This window comes from Crinia signifera, chromosome 8 (assembly GCF_055691185.1).
Source record: "Crinia signifera chromosome 8, ASM5569118v1, whole genome shotgun sequence".
NCBI classification, from domain to species: Eukaryota; Metazoa; Chordata; class Amphibia; order Anura; family Myobatrachidae; genus Crinia; species Crinia signifera.
Genome location: NC_139224.1, coordinates 73,040,715 through 73,056,721, shown reverse-complemented (window position 1 = coordinate 73,056,721; position 16,007 = coordinate 73,040,715). Strand labels below are relative to the sequence as shown.

Sequence of the window (16,007 nt, the reverse complement as noted above, 5' to 3'; positions counted from 1 at the left end):
AGATTCTGATGAGGTCGTGTGGTGCTCAGGGACTGAGGAGGAGGCAGTAGTAGGGTTAAAACGAGCAGGTTTAATAAAGGCTGTCATACAGGACTCAAATACTTCTTTGAGAACAACTGTAATAGGAATCAAAGTAAATGGCAAACGATAAATGTCCAGAAGACAATGAGGATGAATGTCCAGAAGACAATGAGGATGAATGTCCAGAAGACAATGAAGATGAATGTCCAGAAGACAATGAAGATGAATGTCCAGAAGACAATGAGGATGAATGTCCAGAAGACAATGAAGAAGAAAATCCTGATGAAGAGATGAAAAGATGGTGGCAAATAGAGGATCCGGAACTGGAAGAAGATGGGAGGTGACTGCGGCTGGAGGTAGCTGAAGAGGAGGTCTTTGGGAAATCCAGGAGGAAGCACCCAAGGGTACCAGAGAGAAGCTGGCGACCAGCGTGACTGGAAAGGAGCACTGGATCTGAAGCCAAAGCGAGCTGACGGACACAGCTGGGATAGCAAGGACACAATGAGTCAGGAGCCTTCCAGGAAGTGCACGGCACAGAAGACTCTTTGCACTGACACTGAGTTACCTGGGCAGATCCTCTATATGCATAGAAGGCGGCTGCCATTGGCTATCACAGTGGAACAGGTGTGCAGCTCTGACCTGGCCCAATCCCCTGTTTGCCCTTAAGCAAGATGGCGGCGCTGGTCTCACGGCACCCATAGCCTAGAGTGAGACCACGCTGCAGACTTCCATGCTGCCCTCCAACACTGCCGGACCTTTGCCTGCCGCCTCACCTGACATGGAGGCCGACACACGCCAGCCGACTGCGGACACGGACGGGTGAGTACAGGACCCGCCGTGTACCGCCGCGGCGGCGCGTGACAGTACCCCCCCCCTTTTCGGGTAACCTCAGGACATTTGCGCTTCTTGTGAGGATTCTTCTGAAAAAAGCGCTTAACGAGACTTGGGGCATGTAAATCAGCTTGATCCACCCAGGAGTTCTCCTCCGGTCCGAAACCAGCCCACTCCACCAGAAATTGATGTCGAGAGTTGCGATAACGAGAGTCTATGATTCGTCTGACCTCAAACTCAGCATCCTTCTCGGTATTGACCTTTGAGGGTCGGGGTACTTTCTTTTGGAAGATGCTTAATTTCAATGGTTTGAGAAGAGATATATGAAACGAATTAGATACCTTCATAGAAGATGGAAGCTGCAATCTGTAGGACACCGGGTTGATGACTTGGGTGATGGGGAATGGACCAATAAAACGAGGGGCAAGTTTCATCGAGGGTACGCGAAGTCGAAGATTGCGGGTAGACAGCCACACTCGATCCCCTACTTTAAATGGTGGAACTGCCTTTCTTCGCTTATCAGCTGCTTTCTTATATCTGGCAGAAGCTTGAAGAAGAGCTTTGTGAACTTCAGCCCATATCTTTTTGAAACGATGAAGAGACATGGAAGCTGCCGGAACCTCCGGAGACGGCAAACTTGAGAAATCAGGGGACCGTGGATGTTTGCCGTAGACTGTGAAGAAGGGTGTAGTACCTGAAGAGGAGTGATAAGAGTTGTTGTGTGCATACTCCGCCCAGGGTAATAGATCCTTCCATTCATCTTGAGAGGAGGACACAAAAAGTCGAATAAATGTCTCTAGGTCTTGGTTGACACGTTCGGTTTGCCCGTTAGTCTGAGGATGGAAGGCGGTGGAGAATTTTAATTTCACCTGAACGGCAGTACACAGAGCTCTCCAGAACTTGGCGACAAACTGCACACCCCTATCGGATATGATCTCTTTGGGCAACCCATGAAGCCTGAAGATGGTGGATATGAAGAGTTGGGCTAGTACTGGAGCCGAAGGTAATGATTTTAGGGGCACGAAGTGGGCCATTTTGGAAAATCGGTCGACTATCACCCAGATAACAGTGTAACCGCTAGAGGAGGGTAATTCAGAAATGAAGTCCATCGACAGATGAGTCCATGGTTCCGTTGGGATGGACAGTGGTAGCAAAGCCCCAGCTGGGGGAGTCCGAGACGTCTTGTGTTGGGCGCACTTGACACATGAAGATACAAAGTGTTTTACATCCTGTCGAATGGTTGGCCACCAATATGATCGTAGGAGAAATTGTAAAGTTTTTTGTACCCCGGAATGTCCAGCAAAGCGGGAGGCGTGGCCCCACGTCAACAGCTTCTTGCGTAAATTGGGCGGCACAAAGGACTTGCCTGCAGGTGGTGTAGGGTGAGGAGAGACATGAGCAAAAACGACAGGGTTCAGGATGGACTGTTTAAGTGGTTCAGAATCTGAGCTGGGATTGAAGGACCGAGACAAGGCATCAGCTTTATTGTTTAAAACACCTGGACGATACTTGATTTGGAAATTGAAGCGTTCGAAGAACATAGCCCAACGAGCCTGGCGTGAAGTGAGACATTGTGCTTGTCTTAAGAAAGAAAGATTTTTGTGGTCGGAAAAAACTGTGATCTGGTGACGAGCCCCCTCTAACAGATACCGCCACTCCTCGAAGGCTAACTTAACAGCGAGCAGCTCCTGTTCTCCAATAGGGTAGTTCTTTTCTGCCGGGAGAAATTTCTTGGAAAAGTATGCGCAAGGGTGAAGCTCTGCATCCTCTCCTTTTTGCGAAAGAACTGCTCCTACTCCGTCAGAAGAGGCGTCAACCTCCAGGATGAAGGGTCGGCTCACATCAGGTTGAAGAAGAATTGGAGCGGTGATAAACGCCTGTTTCAGTAGTTGGAAAGCCTTGGTAGCTGCGGACGGCCATTGGGCAGGATTGGCCCCTTTTTGGGTAAGAGCCGTCAGAGGTGCTGCTATGGAGGAGAAATTGCGGATGAAGCGGCGGTAGTAGTTGGAAAAGCCGAGGAATCTTTGCAAACCTTTGAGAGTGGTTGGGGGTGTCCAATCTTGAATAGCGCGGACTTTTTCAGGATCCATCTCCAGCCCAGTACTTGAAAGAATATGACCCAGGAAGGGAATTGACGAGACTTCGAAGGCACACTTTTCGAGCTTACAGAAAAGCTGGTTCTGGCGAAGACGGCTTAACACCTCCCGAACGGTGTGCCGGTGAGTGCTGAGATTGGACGAGAAGATGAGGATGTCATCTAAATAGACAACAATGGAAATATATAACAAGTCCCGAAAGATGTCATTCACGAATTGCTGGAAAACGGCTGGAGCATTACACAGACCAAACGGCATAACGAGGTATTCATAATGTCCATCTCGGGTATTGAAGGCCGTTTTCCATTCGTCCCCCTGGCGGATACGGATCAGGTTATATGCTCCCCTCAAGTCTAGTTTGGTGAAGACCGTGGCCCCCTTAACTCGGTCGAACAATTCAGTGATGAGGGGCAGCGGATAGCGATTTTTAACGGTGATGTCATTCAACCCCCGATAATCGATACACGGTCTCAGGCTGCCATCTTTCTTCTTGACGAAGAAGAAGCCGGCTCCTGCCGGAGAGGTGGATGGCCGGATAAATCCCTTCTCCAGATTCTCCTGGATGTATGCCGACATGGCCTCGGTCTCAGGCAACGATAAAGGGTACGTTCTTCCCCGTGGTGGTGTCTTGCCTGGAATGAGATCAATGGGACAATCCCATGGCCGGTGGGGCGGCAATGTATCGGCACCTCCTTTACTAAAGACATCTGAAAAAGACGAGTATGGTGCTGGTATGGTGGAGGCAGGAAGCTGGGGAGAAAATGCTTGAGGTTTGCTCAGAAGAATAGGAATAACAGGAGATAAGCAAGAAGAAAAGCAGTCCTTACTCCAGGCCTTAATCTCCATAGTTAGCCAGTCGACATGGGGGTTATGCTTGGTAAGCCACGGCATCCCTAGGACTACAGGGTGAGAGGACTGAGGGAGAACCAAAAACTCTAACTTCTCTTGGTGCAGGGCTCCAACTTGAAGATGGATCGGTACCGTCTGTGAGGTGACATGGCCACTGGAGATGTGGCTGCCATCGACGGCTGTCAGGACCAGAGGTTGTTCCAGTGGTTGGAGAGGTATGGAGAGTTGTGCAGCCATGTCGGCCGAGATGAAGTTCCCAGCCGCACCTGAGTCCAGTAGAGCTTGCATGGACGTTTGTCCCTGAGGAGTACTCAGGGTGACTGAGATGGTAGAGTCTATGGTGGAGGGAGCAGGCGATAACACTCCTAATCTAGCCTCCCTCGTGGAGATTAGGAGCGGTCGTTTCCCGGGCGAAGAGGACAAGAGATCAGAAGATGAGAAGATGAAGCGCAGTACATACAGAGATTATCTCTGCGACGTCGGTTCTTTTCTTCGAGAGAGAGACGGGACCGATTTATTTGCATTGGTTCTTCTGTGGCAGAAGGAGTAGATGATCCAATCTTTACAGGAGAAGTAACCACAGAAGAAGAACGAGGTCGAAAACGTTCAGAACGAGTCCTTTCCAGTTGTCGCTCGTGAAGCCGCAGATCAACTTTATTGCACAAGGAGATTAGCGCTGTCAGAGTGGAAGGGGTGTCACGGGTAGCTAGTTCGTCCTTGAGACGGCTGGAAAGACCATTCCAGAACGCGGCGACGAGAGCCTCTTCATTCCACTCCAACTCCGATGCTAGTGTCTGGAACTGCACCACATATTGGCCCACCGATCTGCTACCTTGTCGAATTCTCAGAATCTCTGCAGCGGCTGATGACACTCGACCTGGTTCGTCAAAGATTCGTCGGAAGGAGGCAATGAAATCATCGTAGTTGTTTAGTAGAGGATCTGCTCTCTCCCACAGAGGCGAAACCCACTCTAGGGCAGATCCCGAGAGGAGGGAGACAATGTAGGCTACACGCGCCTTGTCAGTTGGAAAGTTGGAGGCTTGGAGAGTGAAGTGCACATCGCACTGATTCAAAAACCCGCGACATCCTTTAGGAGACCCATCGTACTTGCTGGGGGTTGGCAAATGTAACCGAGGGGGAATAATGGACCCGACTGGTGGCGTGGCGGAAACTCCTCCCGAGGATACTGAAGATGTTGCTGTGGCCGCTGGAGGGGTGGTTTGTGAGGAAGTCAGTGATTGTAAAAATTGCGCCACTTGCCGCTGTGAAGACTCCACTTTTTCCAGGCGGCCCATAATGCCTTGCAATACGTTTGCCAGAGATCCCTGATTTTCACCCGACTCCATCGGGTCAGTGCAAACTGTCACGGCCGAAGATTCTGATGAGGTCGTGTGGTGCTCAGGGACTGAGGAGGAGGCAGTAGTAGGGTTAAAACGAGCAGGTTTAATAAAGGCTGTCATACAGGACTCAAATACTTCTTTGAGAACAACTGTAATAGGAATCAAAGTAAATGGCAAACGATAAATGTCCAGAAGACAATGAGGATGAATGTCCAGAAGACAATGAGGATGAATGTCCAGAAGACAATGAAGATGAATGTCCAGAAGACAATGAAGATGAATGTCCAGAAGACAATGAGGATGAATGTCCAGAAGACAATGAAGAAGAAAATCCTGATGAAGAGATGAAAAGATGGTGGCAAATAGAGGATCCGGAACTGGAAGAAGATGGGAGGTGACTGCGGCTGGAGGTAGCTGAAGAGGAGGTCTTTGGGAAATCCAGGAGGAAGCACCCAAGGGTACCAGAGAGAAGCTGGCGACCAGCGTGACTGGAAAGGAGCACTGGATCTGAAGCCAAAGCGAGCTGACGGACACAGCTGGGATAGCAAGGACACAATGAGTCAGGAGCCTTCCAGGAAGTGCACGGCACAGAAGACTCTTTGCACTGACACTGAGTTACCTGGGCAGATCCTCTATATGCATAGAAGGCGGCTGCCATTGGCTATCACAGTGGAACAGGTGTGCAGCTCTGACCTGGCCCAATCCCCTGTTTGCCCTTAAGCAAGATGGCGGCGCTGGTCTCACGGCACCCATAGCCTAGAGTGAGACCACGCTGCAGACTTCCATGCTGCCCTCCAACACTGCCGGACCTTTGCCTGCCGCCTCACCTGACATGGAGGCCGACACACGCCAGCCGACTGCGGACACGGACGGGTGAGTACAGGACCCGCCGTGTACCGCCGCGGCGGCGCGTGACACTACGTTTATACGGTACGTTCACTATAAATCCCCCCTCTACTTTGAATCAATGGCCTACATTATTTGCTAATTTGGTGTTATACACTTCTTTTAGATTGAGTGAGTTCTGCTCCTGATTATCGTTTTATTCTCTATATAAGGCCGGTGTAGCCTATATCCATCTTGCCCACCCTATTGGTACGTGATTATCTTCCTACCCCCTGCTTGGATTCATATGCTTTACACTAGTAATTGAATTTGATTTAATTGTTATATAGGAATGGTGAAATCCTACAACTAAGGACCACACCTACCCACACCCTACTAAAAGGATTCTGCATATTAATTCACCTTCTATTGATATGTTCATGAATTGGTTGTTACACCTAACTATTCCGACCCACCAATTATAATTAATTAATTATCATATTTGTCATTTAGAATGATCTTCTGAACTTTACAGCTCAGGATCACACCTATATATATCCTACTAAACGGATTCTACATAAAAAGTCACCTGCTATTGGTATGTTAATATATCTGACAATTTCGTCCTATCTCTATTTCTATTAATTATTTTAATTAATTAATTATTATATTTGTCATCTAGAAATATTTCTAGTGCCTCCAGCGTCTATAGACCTGATACTTATTAACCCAAAGGAATTCTCCCCTGAACCTTCTAATAGGGGTATGTTAATTAAATTAAATTAAATTTTTCTGAAGTTACCTAATGTTGGCCACAAAATTAAGTGATTTAATTAAATACTTTCAGACCTTAATAACTTTGTTATGCACGGATCCACACCAACATCCTATCACCCAGCCAGTTTGGCTTCTACTTACCTACATCTAGGTATGTAGTCTGGCCTAACGCCAGCACTCCTCCTTTTACCTCCTCTTGCTTGCTCTTCATGTCGTTTTGCCATTATTTGTAATCTATGGTTATTTTAATGATTTTAGATTTTACCCTGTACGAATTCTAAAAGTTGATCAAATCATACACTTGAAAATCATTCTGGTATGTATCTTAAATTAAAAGATATACCTGCCATATGAATATTGATATGATGAAATTCAATACTGAAAGTACGCCCCTTGTTTTCCTTTCTGTACCATTTCTAGTTTTACCCCTGATGAAGTCGTTCTGACGAAACGCGTTGGGTTTCAATAAAGAACTTTTCACCTTGAACAGATTTGCACGTCTCATTCGGGAGAGGGACAATTATCAACTGTCGCTACACCAATTTTATCAGTGTTTTATATTGTATTGAAGTGACTAGGTGGTACATTCTTTAGCGCTCTCCGATATAAACCCTTTATTTTATATATATATATATGAAAAGAAAAGATGTAGAGGTGCGCTTAAATGTGTTTCATCAACAGCAGACTTCTTTAAAAATAGAATATATTTATTCCAAACAATAAAAAAATATAAAGTACATAATACAGAGATTTTATAAAATACAAGATACAGAGATTTTTCAGGTGTATTGATTCCTGATTTGACCTTGGATGTATAGTGGTCTGAGAAACCCTACGCGTTTCGTCCCTTAGGGACTTCTTCAGGGGTAATACACCGAGATCATTCGGTTTATGCAGTTATCACTCATAGATTATGAGAGAAACCTCAGGGATGTACAGTTTTAAAATATGTCCGAAGCTGGTAAGTCACGAAACGGCTGGTATTCACATATCACTATAACGTGAATATTGGCATGGTCGGAAATGGAAAAATAATTGAACACCTCTCCCGTGATGTCCTATCCAATTCTGCGGTATAATCGGAAATGGAAAAATAATTGAACCCCCCCTTTCCGTAATGTCCTATCCAATTCAGCGGTATAATCAGTATCAAAATCGAGTGGGGTGTCCGCAGTCAGGAAGGAGAGATATACACTTCACTGAGGCCAAAAATTATTATTTCTATCTTCAATCAGGGCACAGTGCTACGGCCCAGAACGAAGATGCCACAGCCTAGTTAGGGAGGGTGGCCGGCCTCTTCTGCAATAAAATGTGCCGGCCCACCGGGAAACGGCCCAGTTTCCCGGTGGGCCAATCTGCCCCTGGTGCTGTTGCTGTAAAAGGACGCTGCCCTGTGTGCTGCAAAAATAAAAGGACCTTGCCCTGTCCTGAAAAAAATTAAGCAGTGCTGCCCTGTGCTGTAAAGGGGTTCTGCCCCATGCTGTAAATGGGTCCTCCTTTCGACTGGATACCCTAGAAACAATTGCATAAACAGAGCAGCACCTAATAAATTGTTAAACATATAGCTCATATGCAAATATACAATTATGCCAGTTAAATTGTAAAAAAACAGTGAGATCTCAAGAACATTTATGTAATATTACAATATAACTTACCAAGCCAGACACAGCCATATAGCTCGACCCGTAAACACACATTCATAGAATGGTCAGTCACTGGGATAAAACGTAAAAATCTCCCAATTATAGGAGGCTCAAGGTCCTTTAATACTATATCATATGGGTTGACATTTCCTTCAAGAACCTAAAAGAATAAATTTTATTTATTATTATTTAAAAAAAAAAACATTATATGCCTCTATCAAAACAGTTAGTGTGTGTGTGTGTGTGTGTGTGTGTGTGTGTGTGTGTTTGTATGTAAGGTATTTAAGCTCATTGTTTATGATATTAGGTGCTTCAGCCAATCAGCTACTGTCATGTATTTGAAAAATTACAGTTGATTGGCTCTAGCACAATGTATCATATGCAATGATTTAAATAGCTAAAACACATTGATAAATGGGCTCTCTAGTTTGCAAACAGTGTACTAATGGCCCAATTCAGGAACACTTGTAGAGATCCGAATTCAGCAGCCCCGATGGTCATGGTTTGCAGATGCGCATTTCTATAAACCCTGACTGCAAATGGCTTTGGCAAGTTACATACTTGCTACGCCGTTCGCTGTGGGGAGGGTGGGCTGGGGGTAGGCGCGGCATATGGTCATTAGGTCGACACACATAAGTTTATTACATTGTGTCAACAGCTGATGGTCAACATGGCTTAGGTCGAAACCTGGAATAGGTTGAAAAAATGAAAACCCCATGTTGACCTTTTGACTGTCTACTTTTATTTACTATGGCAGGAGAAATCATTTGATGGTCTGCGACCATCGAATGATTTCTGCAGTTACTGGCTGCAGTTACTGGCTGTTCTCATACACATCACCTCGCATGACAGATCTCCCCTGGCTCCGTGCAGGGCTGTCAGCACCCTCCCCAGGCTCCCTCCAGTGGCTGTTAACTCTTCACTTGCTCCCTCCAGTGGCTGTGAGCACGCTCAGAGACGAATTTCCCATTAGGCACATGAGGCACGTGCCTAGGGGCGGCACATGTTTGGGGGTGGCATGATAGTACTGTCAGCCTGAAATGTACCAGTAACTGCAAATTATCTACTGCACTGTAACATATTCCATCTAGAATAGAGTATAAATGGATAGGACATGCAGATACTGTCCATGTAAACTGTCCTACCTAGTAAATATGCATACAGAATAACAAATAAAAAATGTCACAGTAATACAATTAGGCGGGGGGGGGGGCACTATTGTTGTGCCTAGGGGTGCCCTCACCCATAAATCCACCCCTGAGCACGCTGCAGCAGTGGCCACAGCTACAGTATCAGTGCTGATACAGTGGTTGCTGCTGACAGGCTACCTGACAAGATGCCCGCCACCTCCCAGATCCAACAATTTTTAAAGTGGTCAAATCTAAGAGCCTTCAATAGAAACTACAGCATTGAATATAAAGATGATATTACCCCCTGCGGAAATATCAGCACAGATTAAATACTCCCCAAAGTGTATGGTTGGTAATTGTACTTTGAACTTGACAAAGGTCTGTAAACTGTCCGAAACGCTGCTCCAAGAAAACAAATAGATGATATAGCTCTACTGTATTTTAATTACTGTTGTCACATCCAGCAAAATTATAAATATCAAAGTATATAATTACAGCAGTATAATTAAATGTGAAAACATGTATACCTGAATTACATTTATAGGGGCAGATGTATTAAGCCTTCAAAAGAGATAAATGCGGGGGCGATAAAGAGAGAATAACGTCCAGCCAATCACCTGCTAATTGCCATGTTACAGACTTTATTTGAAAAACGTCAGTAAGGAGCTGATTGGCAGGACATTTATTTCTCTTTATCACACTTGCACTTATTTCTTTTAAGGCGTAATAGATCTGCCCCATTGCTATCTATTAATAAAATAAAAATGCCTTACACAAAGTGAATCCCAAAACTGAATATTTGAAAAGATATGTACTGTATTTCATACTTGCCTAACAATGTTCCCTCTAATTTTACAAAGGCTGTGTGCGGCAAAAGATATTGGCTGTGCAACTGTGGAAGGAAATTTACATTTTTGTGCGTCACATATATATAACTGTAAAACGACGTTCAGCATTTGTGTTAACTATACTTCAAAATGATATTAAACATTCAAAACAAAGCACACGATGTAATTAATAGGTGAAACACACATTAATTGAGTCCACAACTGCAAAAAGGGGACAATTGCTGCTTTGTGCGCTCTGTTGTAATGTCTGTACGCACGCTCGGCGAGTTGTGTGCACGCGCACACACGCACAGCTTAGAGGGAACACTGTTGCCTACCCTCTCCCCCAAAAAGGCCGGGAGGCTCCAGAAAGTCGAGAGGAAATCCTGGCCCCACAGAACCCCCCCCCCCCCCCAGGCCATCTACAAACAGCACAAAAGGGGCGTGCCAAGGGGACTCAATAGTGATTTGTGCTGAATCACATAATTGAAGCCCTGCCCTGCCCTGCCCTCAGCTATACTGTGCCTGTTGTCTCAACGTACATGTTTCTTCTCTAACTAGCCTACGGGCTTATTCCGTACTGATCACAGAAGTCGGAAACTAAATGTGTGTCCAATTCTGTACTTATGCATAATATGTCTTCTGATCTAAAGGTGTCCATACACGGTACAATTGTTATGTGCGATGAGATGCTCAATCCGGCACACATCTCATCACACAGCTGGCCCTTATTCAGATCTGATCGAAGTACAAATTTGTTTCCAAAATTGGCAAAACCATGTGCACTGCAAGTGGGGCAGATGTAACATGTGCCGAGAGATTTAGATTTATGTTAGTGATTTTGTTTCTGTGCAGGGTAAATACTGATTGCATTATTTTTACACTGCAATTTAGATTTCAGTTTCAACGCACCCCACCCAAATGTAACTCTCTCTGCACATGTTACATCTGCCCCACCTGCAGTGCACATGGTTTTGCCTGTTTTGAGAACAAATTTGTACTATGATCAGATTTGAAAAAGGGCCCATATGTTCTGCACATGCTTTTTGTACTAGATCTCATCTCATCACATTGCAAAACCTATGCAATGAGATGAGATATTTAATACAATATTGTATACAATAATTGTACCGTGTAAGGGCACCTTCAGAAATGCAAACACATCTCTGCCTGGTTGACAGGCAGAGGTGTTAGTTAAGGGGGCAGAGGTGGCATGTTCCCCGGGAGTGACAAGGCCAAGAACTGCATCACATATACAGCCTGCATAACATCAGACTTACTCAGGCTTGCAGTCGAGTTTTAGAAATCGCAAATGTGGGAAGTAGGTGGAATGTACCGTCTTCTGTTTTTCTATTGGTAAGACTCGCATATGCTAAGCTGTCCATGTCCCTGGAAATGCTTGACTCTCTGGTTTCATTGTGTCAAACAACAGGTCCAGAGACCATTTTACAGCACCTGGCACTGTCAGAATATCAGCTGTTGTTTTCCATCTTAGAATACTAAGGGGACAACCAATGCTGTTTTTTTATGGAAAAAAATGGCAATAAAGGGTCTGTTTCCCCAAAGAATAGATGAAATTTACATTTCACCTATTAAATCTTTTTCCTCTTTGTCTGAATTTGGGTAGCGATATGAAAAACTGAAAATATGTTGATCCATGAATCAACGTTTTTTTTCCAAGGAAACAGCCACTGATTCAGAAATGTTGCATCCATTTTCACTAATGCAGATTCAGCTTTTCAAAGAGCTGAGACTGCAGCTATGAATTACAGCCAATTCCCTGGTGAAAATGGCCAGGATTGAATAATGAAATCCCCTTATTTACGAATTTTGGAAATAAGGGGAAAGATTGATTCCCCCTTTAGGGTAACAAACTAGTGCTAACAAAATGCTAAGAAGCATTTCTCTCTAGGCTGTTGTTACACGGCCACCACCAGATTTGAGTTGCCCAATGGCAGTGGAGTCAGTTCCCACAAGAATTGAGCTAGCAATGATCAGAAGGGTTGGGATCGTTGGGTCAACCACAACTAGGTGGACAAGCATCGGGTCGACACCACTAGGTTGACATGCAGCAAGGTAGACATGGATCTAGGTCGAAATGGGTCTAGGTTGACATGACATTAGGTCGACACAAGCATTAGGTCGACATGGGCTAGGTCAAAAGGAAGACATGGGGTTTTCACTGTTTTTTTACCCGAATGTCGACACAGTCAACATAAACACAGTTTGAAATGCACCGCATCCCTTAGCATTGCTCACTTCACTCACAATGCTTCGGGCACGTTGCCTTGCTACGCTTGGCACACTATTTTATTCTCCCACCATGCCCTAGTGGATGGTAGGGCATGAAATACCACCTGTCGGCACATGTCCACTCAATAAACAGTGAAAACCCCAATGTCAACTTTTTAACTGTCGACCTAGCCCATGTCGACATAATGCTTGTGTCAACCTAATGTCATGTCGACCTAGATCCATGTCGACCTTGACCCATGTCAACCTTGCTGCATGTCTACCTAGTGGTGTCGACCCAATGCTTGTCGACCTAGTTGTTGTAGACCCCGTTGACATCCGTCACTTCCGCTCCATGACATCACGTCTACAATCTCCGTGATCCCAGCTGCTGTTCGATCAGCTGTTGGCTGCATTTCTCAGCCTCCGATATGCAGCCACCTGCCCGTCCCCGCTATTTCATCCAGCAAGCCCAGCTTACCATCAGCTTTGCAACCACGCCAGCAGACGCACTAACCGAGCGGGCCACCAAGCCTCTGGCCGCATTGATCCTGCCGATCTGAGCTCTCCTTTCGGGTTACCGCTACTGCTTGGGGGGTTGAGCCACCGGACCATCTGGCTCCCCAGCTTCTAAACCAAATCCACAATCAACCTTACAAAGGGTGAGATTATCTTTGCCATGAGACTGTACTACTGCCACTGACTATCTTATGTGTGTTCAGCTTACATGCTAAATGGCATTTGTGCATACCCTTGGGTTTTCCACTGACTCCCACTAACCGGTTTGGTTTAACAAGTTTACCCCCATTAATTGCTCACTGGCTGCTACTTACCCCCAAATTCAACCTACTTAATTCACGGAGACTACTACATTTGACGTGATTGTCAAACATTATTGGTGCATGATAAAGTTTTTATGTATAGATCTCTTAATTGTTATATTGTACAATTTGTATCTAATTTTAGTATATTGTAATTATTAAATAACGAATTCTATGCAATCCATATAAATATATTATTTCGTATGGTGTGTCCGGTGTTCATTTTGTTTAGAGGTATTTTCTCAGAGTACACACCCACTCAGCAGCGCAAGGTGTTAAAAGGTTTTCATCTGCAGCAGCGGTGGTACAATATGGCCGATATGTAATAGGGTGCGTTTTTTAGACTTTTGCGATTTTGTGTCAAAATTGACCAAAATCGCATTTTTTCTAAAAATCGCACATGTAATAGGATGCGAGTCGCGGTAAAAATCGCATTTTTTACCGCGAAATCGCACATTTTAAAGATGCGATTTTCAGGCACACTGAAAATCGCATCCAGATGTTTTCCCATAGTAAACTATAGAACTCGCATATGTAATAGGATGCGAGTTCTAAAGTCGCATATGGGAGCTTAAAAAAAATCGCAAAAAAAATAGACCAGCTTCTGATTGGCGATTTAGGCAGAAACATGCACAGATCATTGAGATCTGTGCATGCTTCTGCTGTAAAAAAATAGTTAAAAAAGAAATTTAAATAAAAAACTGGCGTGCGGTCCCCCTCCTAAGCATTACCAGCCCCGGGCTCAAAAAGCCGGTGCTGGTATCATAAAATCAAAGGAACAATCAAGTTGGGGTTCCCTGGATTTTATAAAACCAGCACCAGGCTCAAGGTCCGGCGCTGGTTCCCAAAATACGGGGGACAAAATGACTAGGAGTCCCCCGTATTTTAAGAACCAGCACCGGACACAACCAGCCAGCAGGGTAATGCCACAGCCGGGGGAAACTTATTATATAAGCTCCCGCGGCCAAAGCATTAACCCCCTGGCTGGTCAGCATGGGCAGGGGTCCTGGGGAAGTGGGGACCCCCCCAAATGAAGGGGTCCCCCCCTCCAGGACTTACCAGCCCATGCTGATAGTCCGGGGCTGTCCCCGATGCCCCTGGGCGGTGGGCATCGGGCTGATGACTTGTGTAAAAAAAAGAATTAAAACTATTGTTTTACACTGGCGAACTATGAGTCCCAGCAAGCCTACCCCGCATGCTGGGACTTGGGGAACCACAAGTCCCAGCATGCGGGGCATTAAAGGGCCCGCTGGCACTTGTAGTTCTGCAGTGAAAAAAATAGTGCACAAAATCACACTGACACCCTGTAAAATAAAACTTTAATACACACAAAACACACACACACTGATACTTACCTACCTTGAGCCCGTAGGTCGGTCCCTGGATCCTGGGTCCGTCCTCCGGGGCTCCAGGGCAGAAGAGTCCGTTTCCGGGGCCTTGGTCCTGGTTCCGGGGCTGGTCCTGGGGTTCCGGGGCTCCTGGGCTACAGAATCCGGGGTCCGGGATCTGTGGTAGTCCCCAGGGGTACCTAAGGAGGCAAATCCAACTCACCTGCTCCCCGGCGGCGACCTCCGGTGACAGCGCTGCTCCACACTGGTACCCGGCTTGCAGGACTTTGACCGGCGCTGAGATGTTTCCTCCTCGCCGTCTCTGCACAGAATGATTTCTTGGCCAATCAGGAGCCAAAAAAGTCGGCTCCTGATTGGCCAGAAATCATTCTGAATACAGACGCCGAGGAAGTAACATCTCAGCGCATCTAGAGCAGAGATGTTACTTCCTCGGCGTCTGTATTCAGAATGATTTCTGGCCAATCAGGAGCCGACTTTCTCGGCTCCTGATTGGCCAAGAAATCATTCTGTGCAGAGACGGCGAGGAGGAAACATCTCAGCGCCGGTCAAAGTCCTGCAAGCCGGGTACCAGTGTGGAGCAGCGCTGTCACCGGAGGTCGCCGCCGGGGAGCAGGTGAGTTGGATTTGCCTCCTTAGGTACCCCTGGGGACTACCACGGATCCCGGACCCCGGATTCTGCAGCCCAGGAGCCCCGGAACCCCAGGACCAGCCCCGGAACCAGGACTAAGGCCCCGGAACCGGACTCTTCTGCCCTGGAGCCCCGGAGGACGGACCCAGGATCCAGGGACCGACCTACGGGCTCAAGGTAGGTAAGTATCAGTGTGTGTGTGTTTTGTGTGTATTAAAGTTTTATTTTACAGGGTGTCAGTGTGATTTTGTGCACTATTTTTTTCACTGCAGAACTACAAGTGCCAGCGGGCCCTTTAATGCCCCGCATGCTGGGACTTGTGGTTCCCCAAGTCCCAGCATGCAGGGTAGGCTTGCTGGGACTCATAGTTCGCCAGTGTAAAACAATAGTTTTAATTCTTTTTTTTACACAAGTCATCAGCCCGATGCCCACCGCCCAGGGGCATCGGGGACAGCCCCGGACTATCAGCATGGGCTGGTAAGTCCTGGAGGGGGGGACCCCTTCATTTGGGGGGGTCCCCACTTCCCCAGGACCCCTGCCCATGCTGACCAGCCAGGGGGTTAATGCTTTGGCCGCGGGAGCTTATATAATAAGTTTCCCCCGGCTGTGGCATTACCCTGCTGGCTGGTTGTGTCCGG

The 16,007-nt window shown here is 46.3% G+C and overlaps 1 protein-coding gene across 1 annotated transcript in view; it reads right to left on the bottom strand.

The window, feature by feature from the left end:
• DDR2 (discoidin domain receptor tyrosine kinase 2) overlaps positions 1–16,007 on the bottom strand; it is a 589,808-nt gene that overhangs the window by 391,107 nt on the left and 182,694 nt on the right. The window contains exon 5 of the mRNA XM_083156673.1: positions 8,395–8,542. Within this exon, the coding sequence (XP_083012799.1) occupies positions 8,395–8,542 (148 nt within the window). The remainder of the gene's footprint in view (positions 1–8,394; positions 8,543–16,007) is intronic.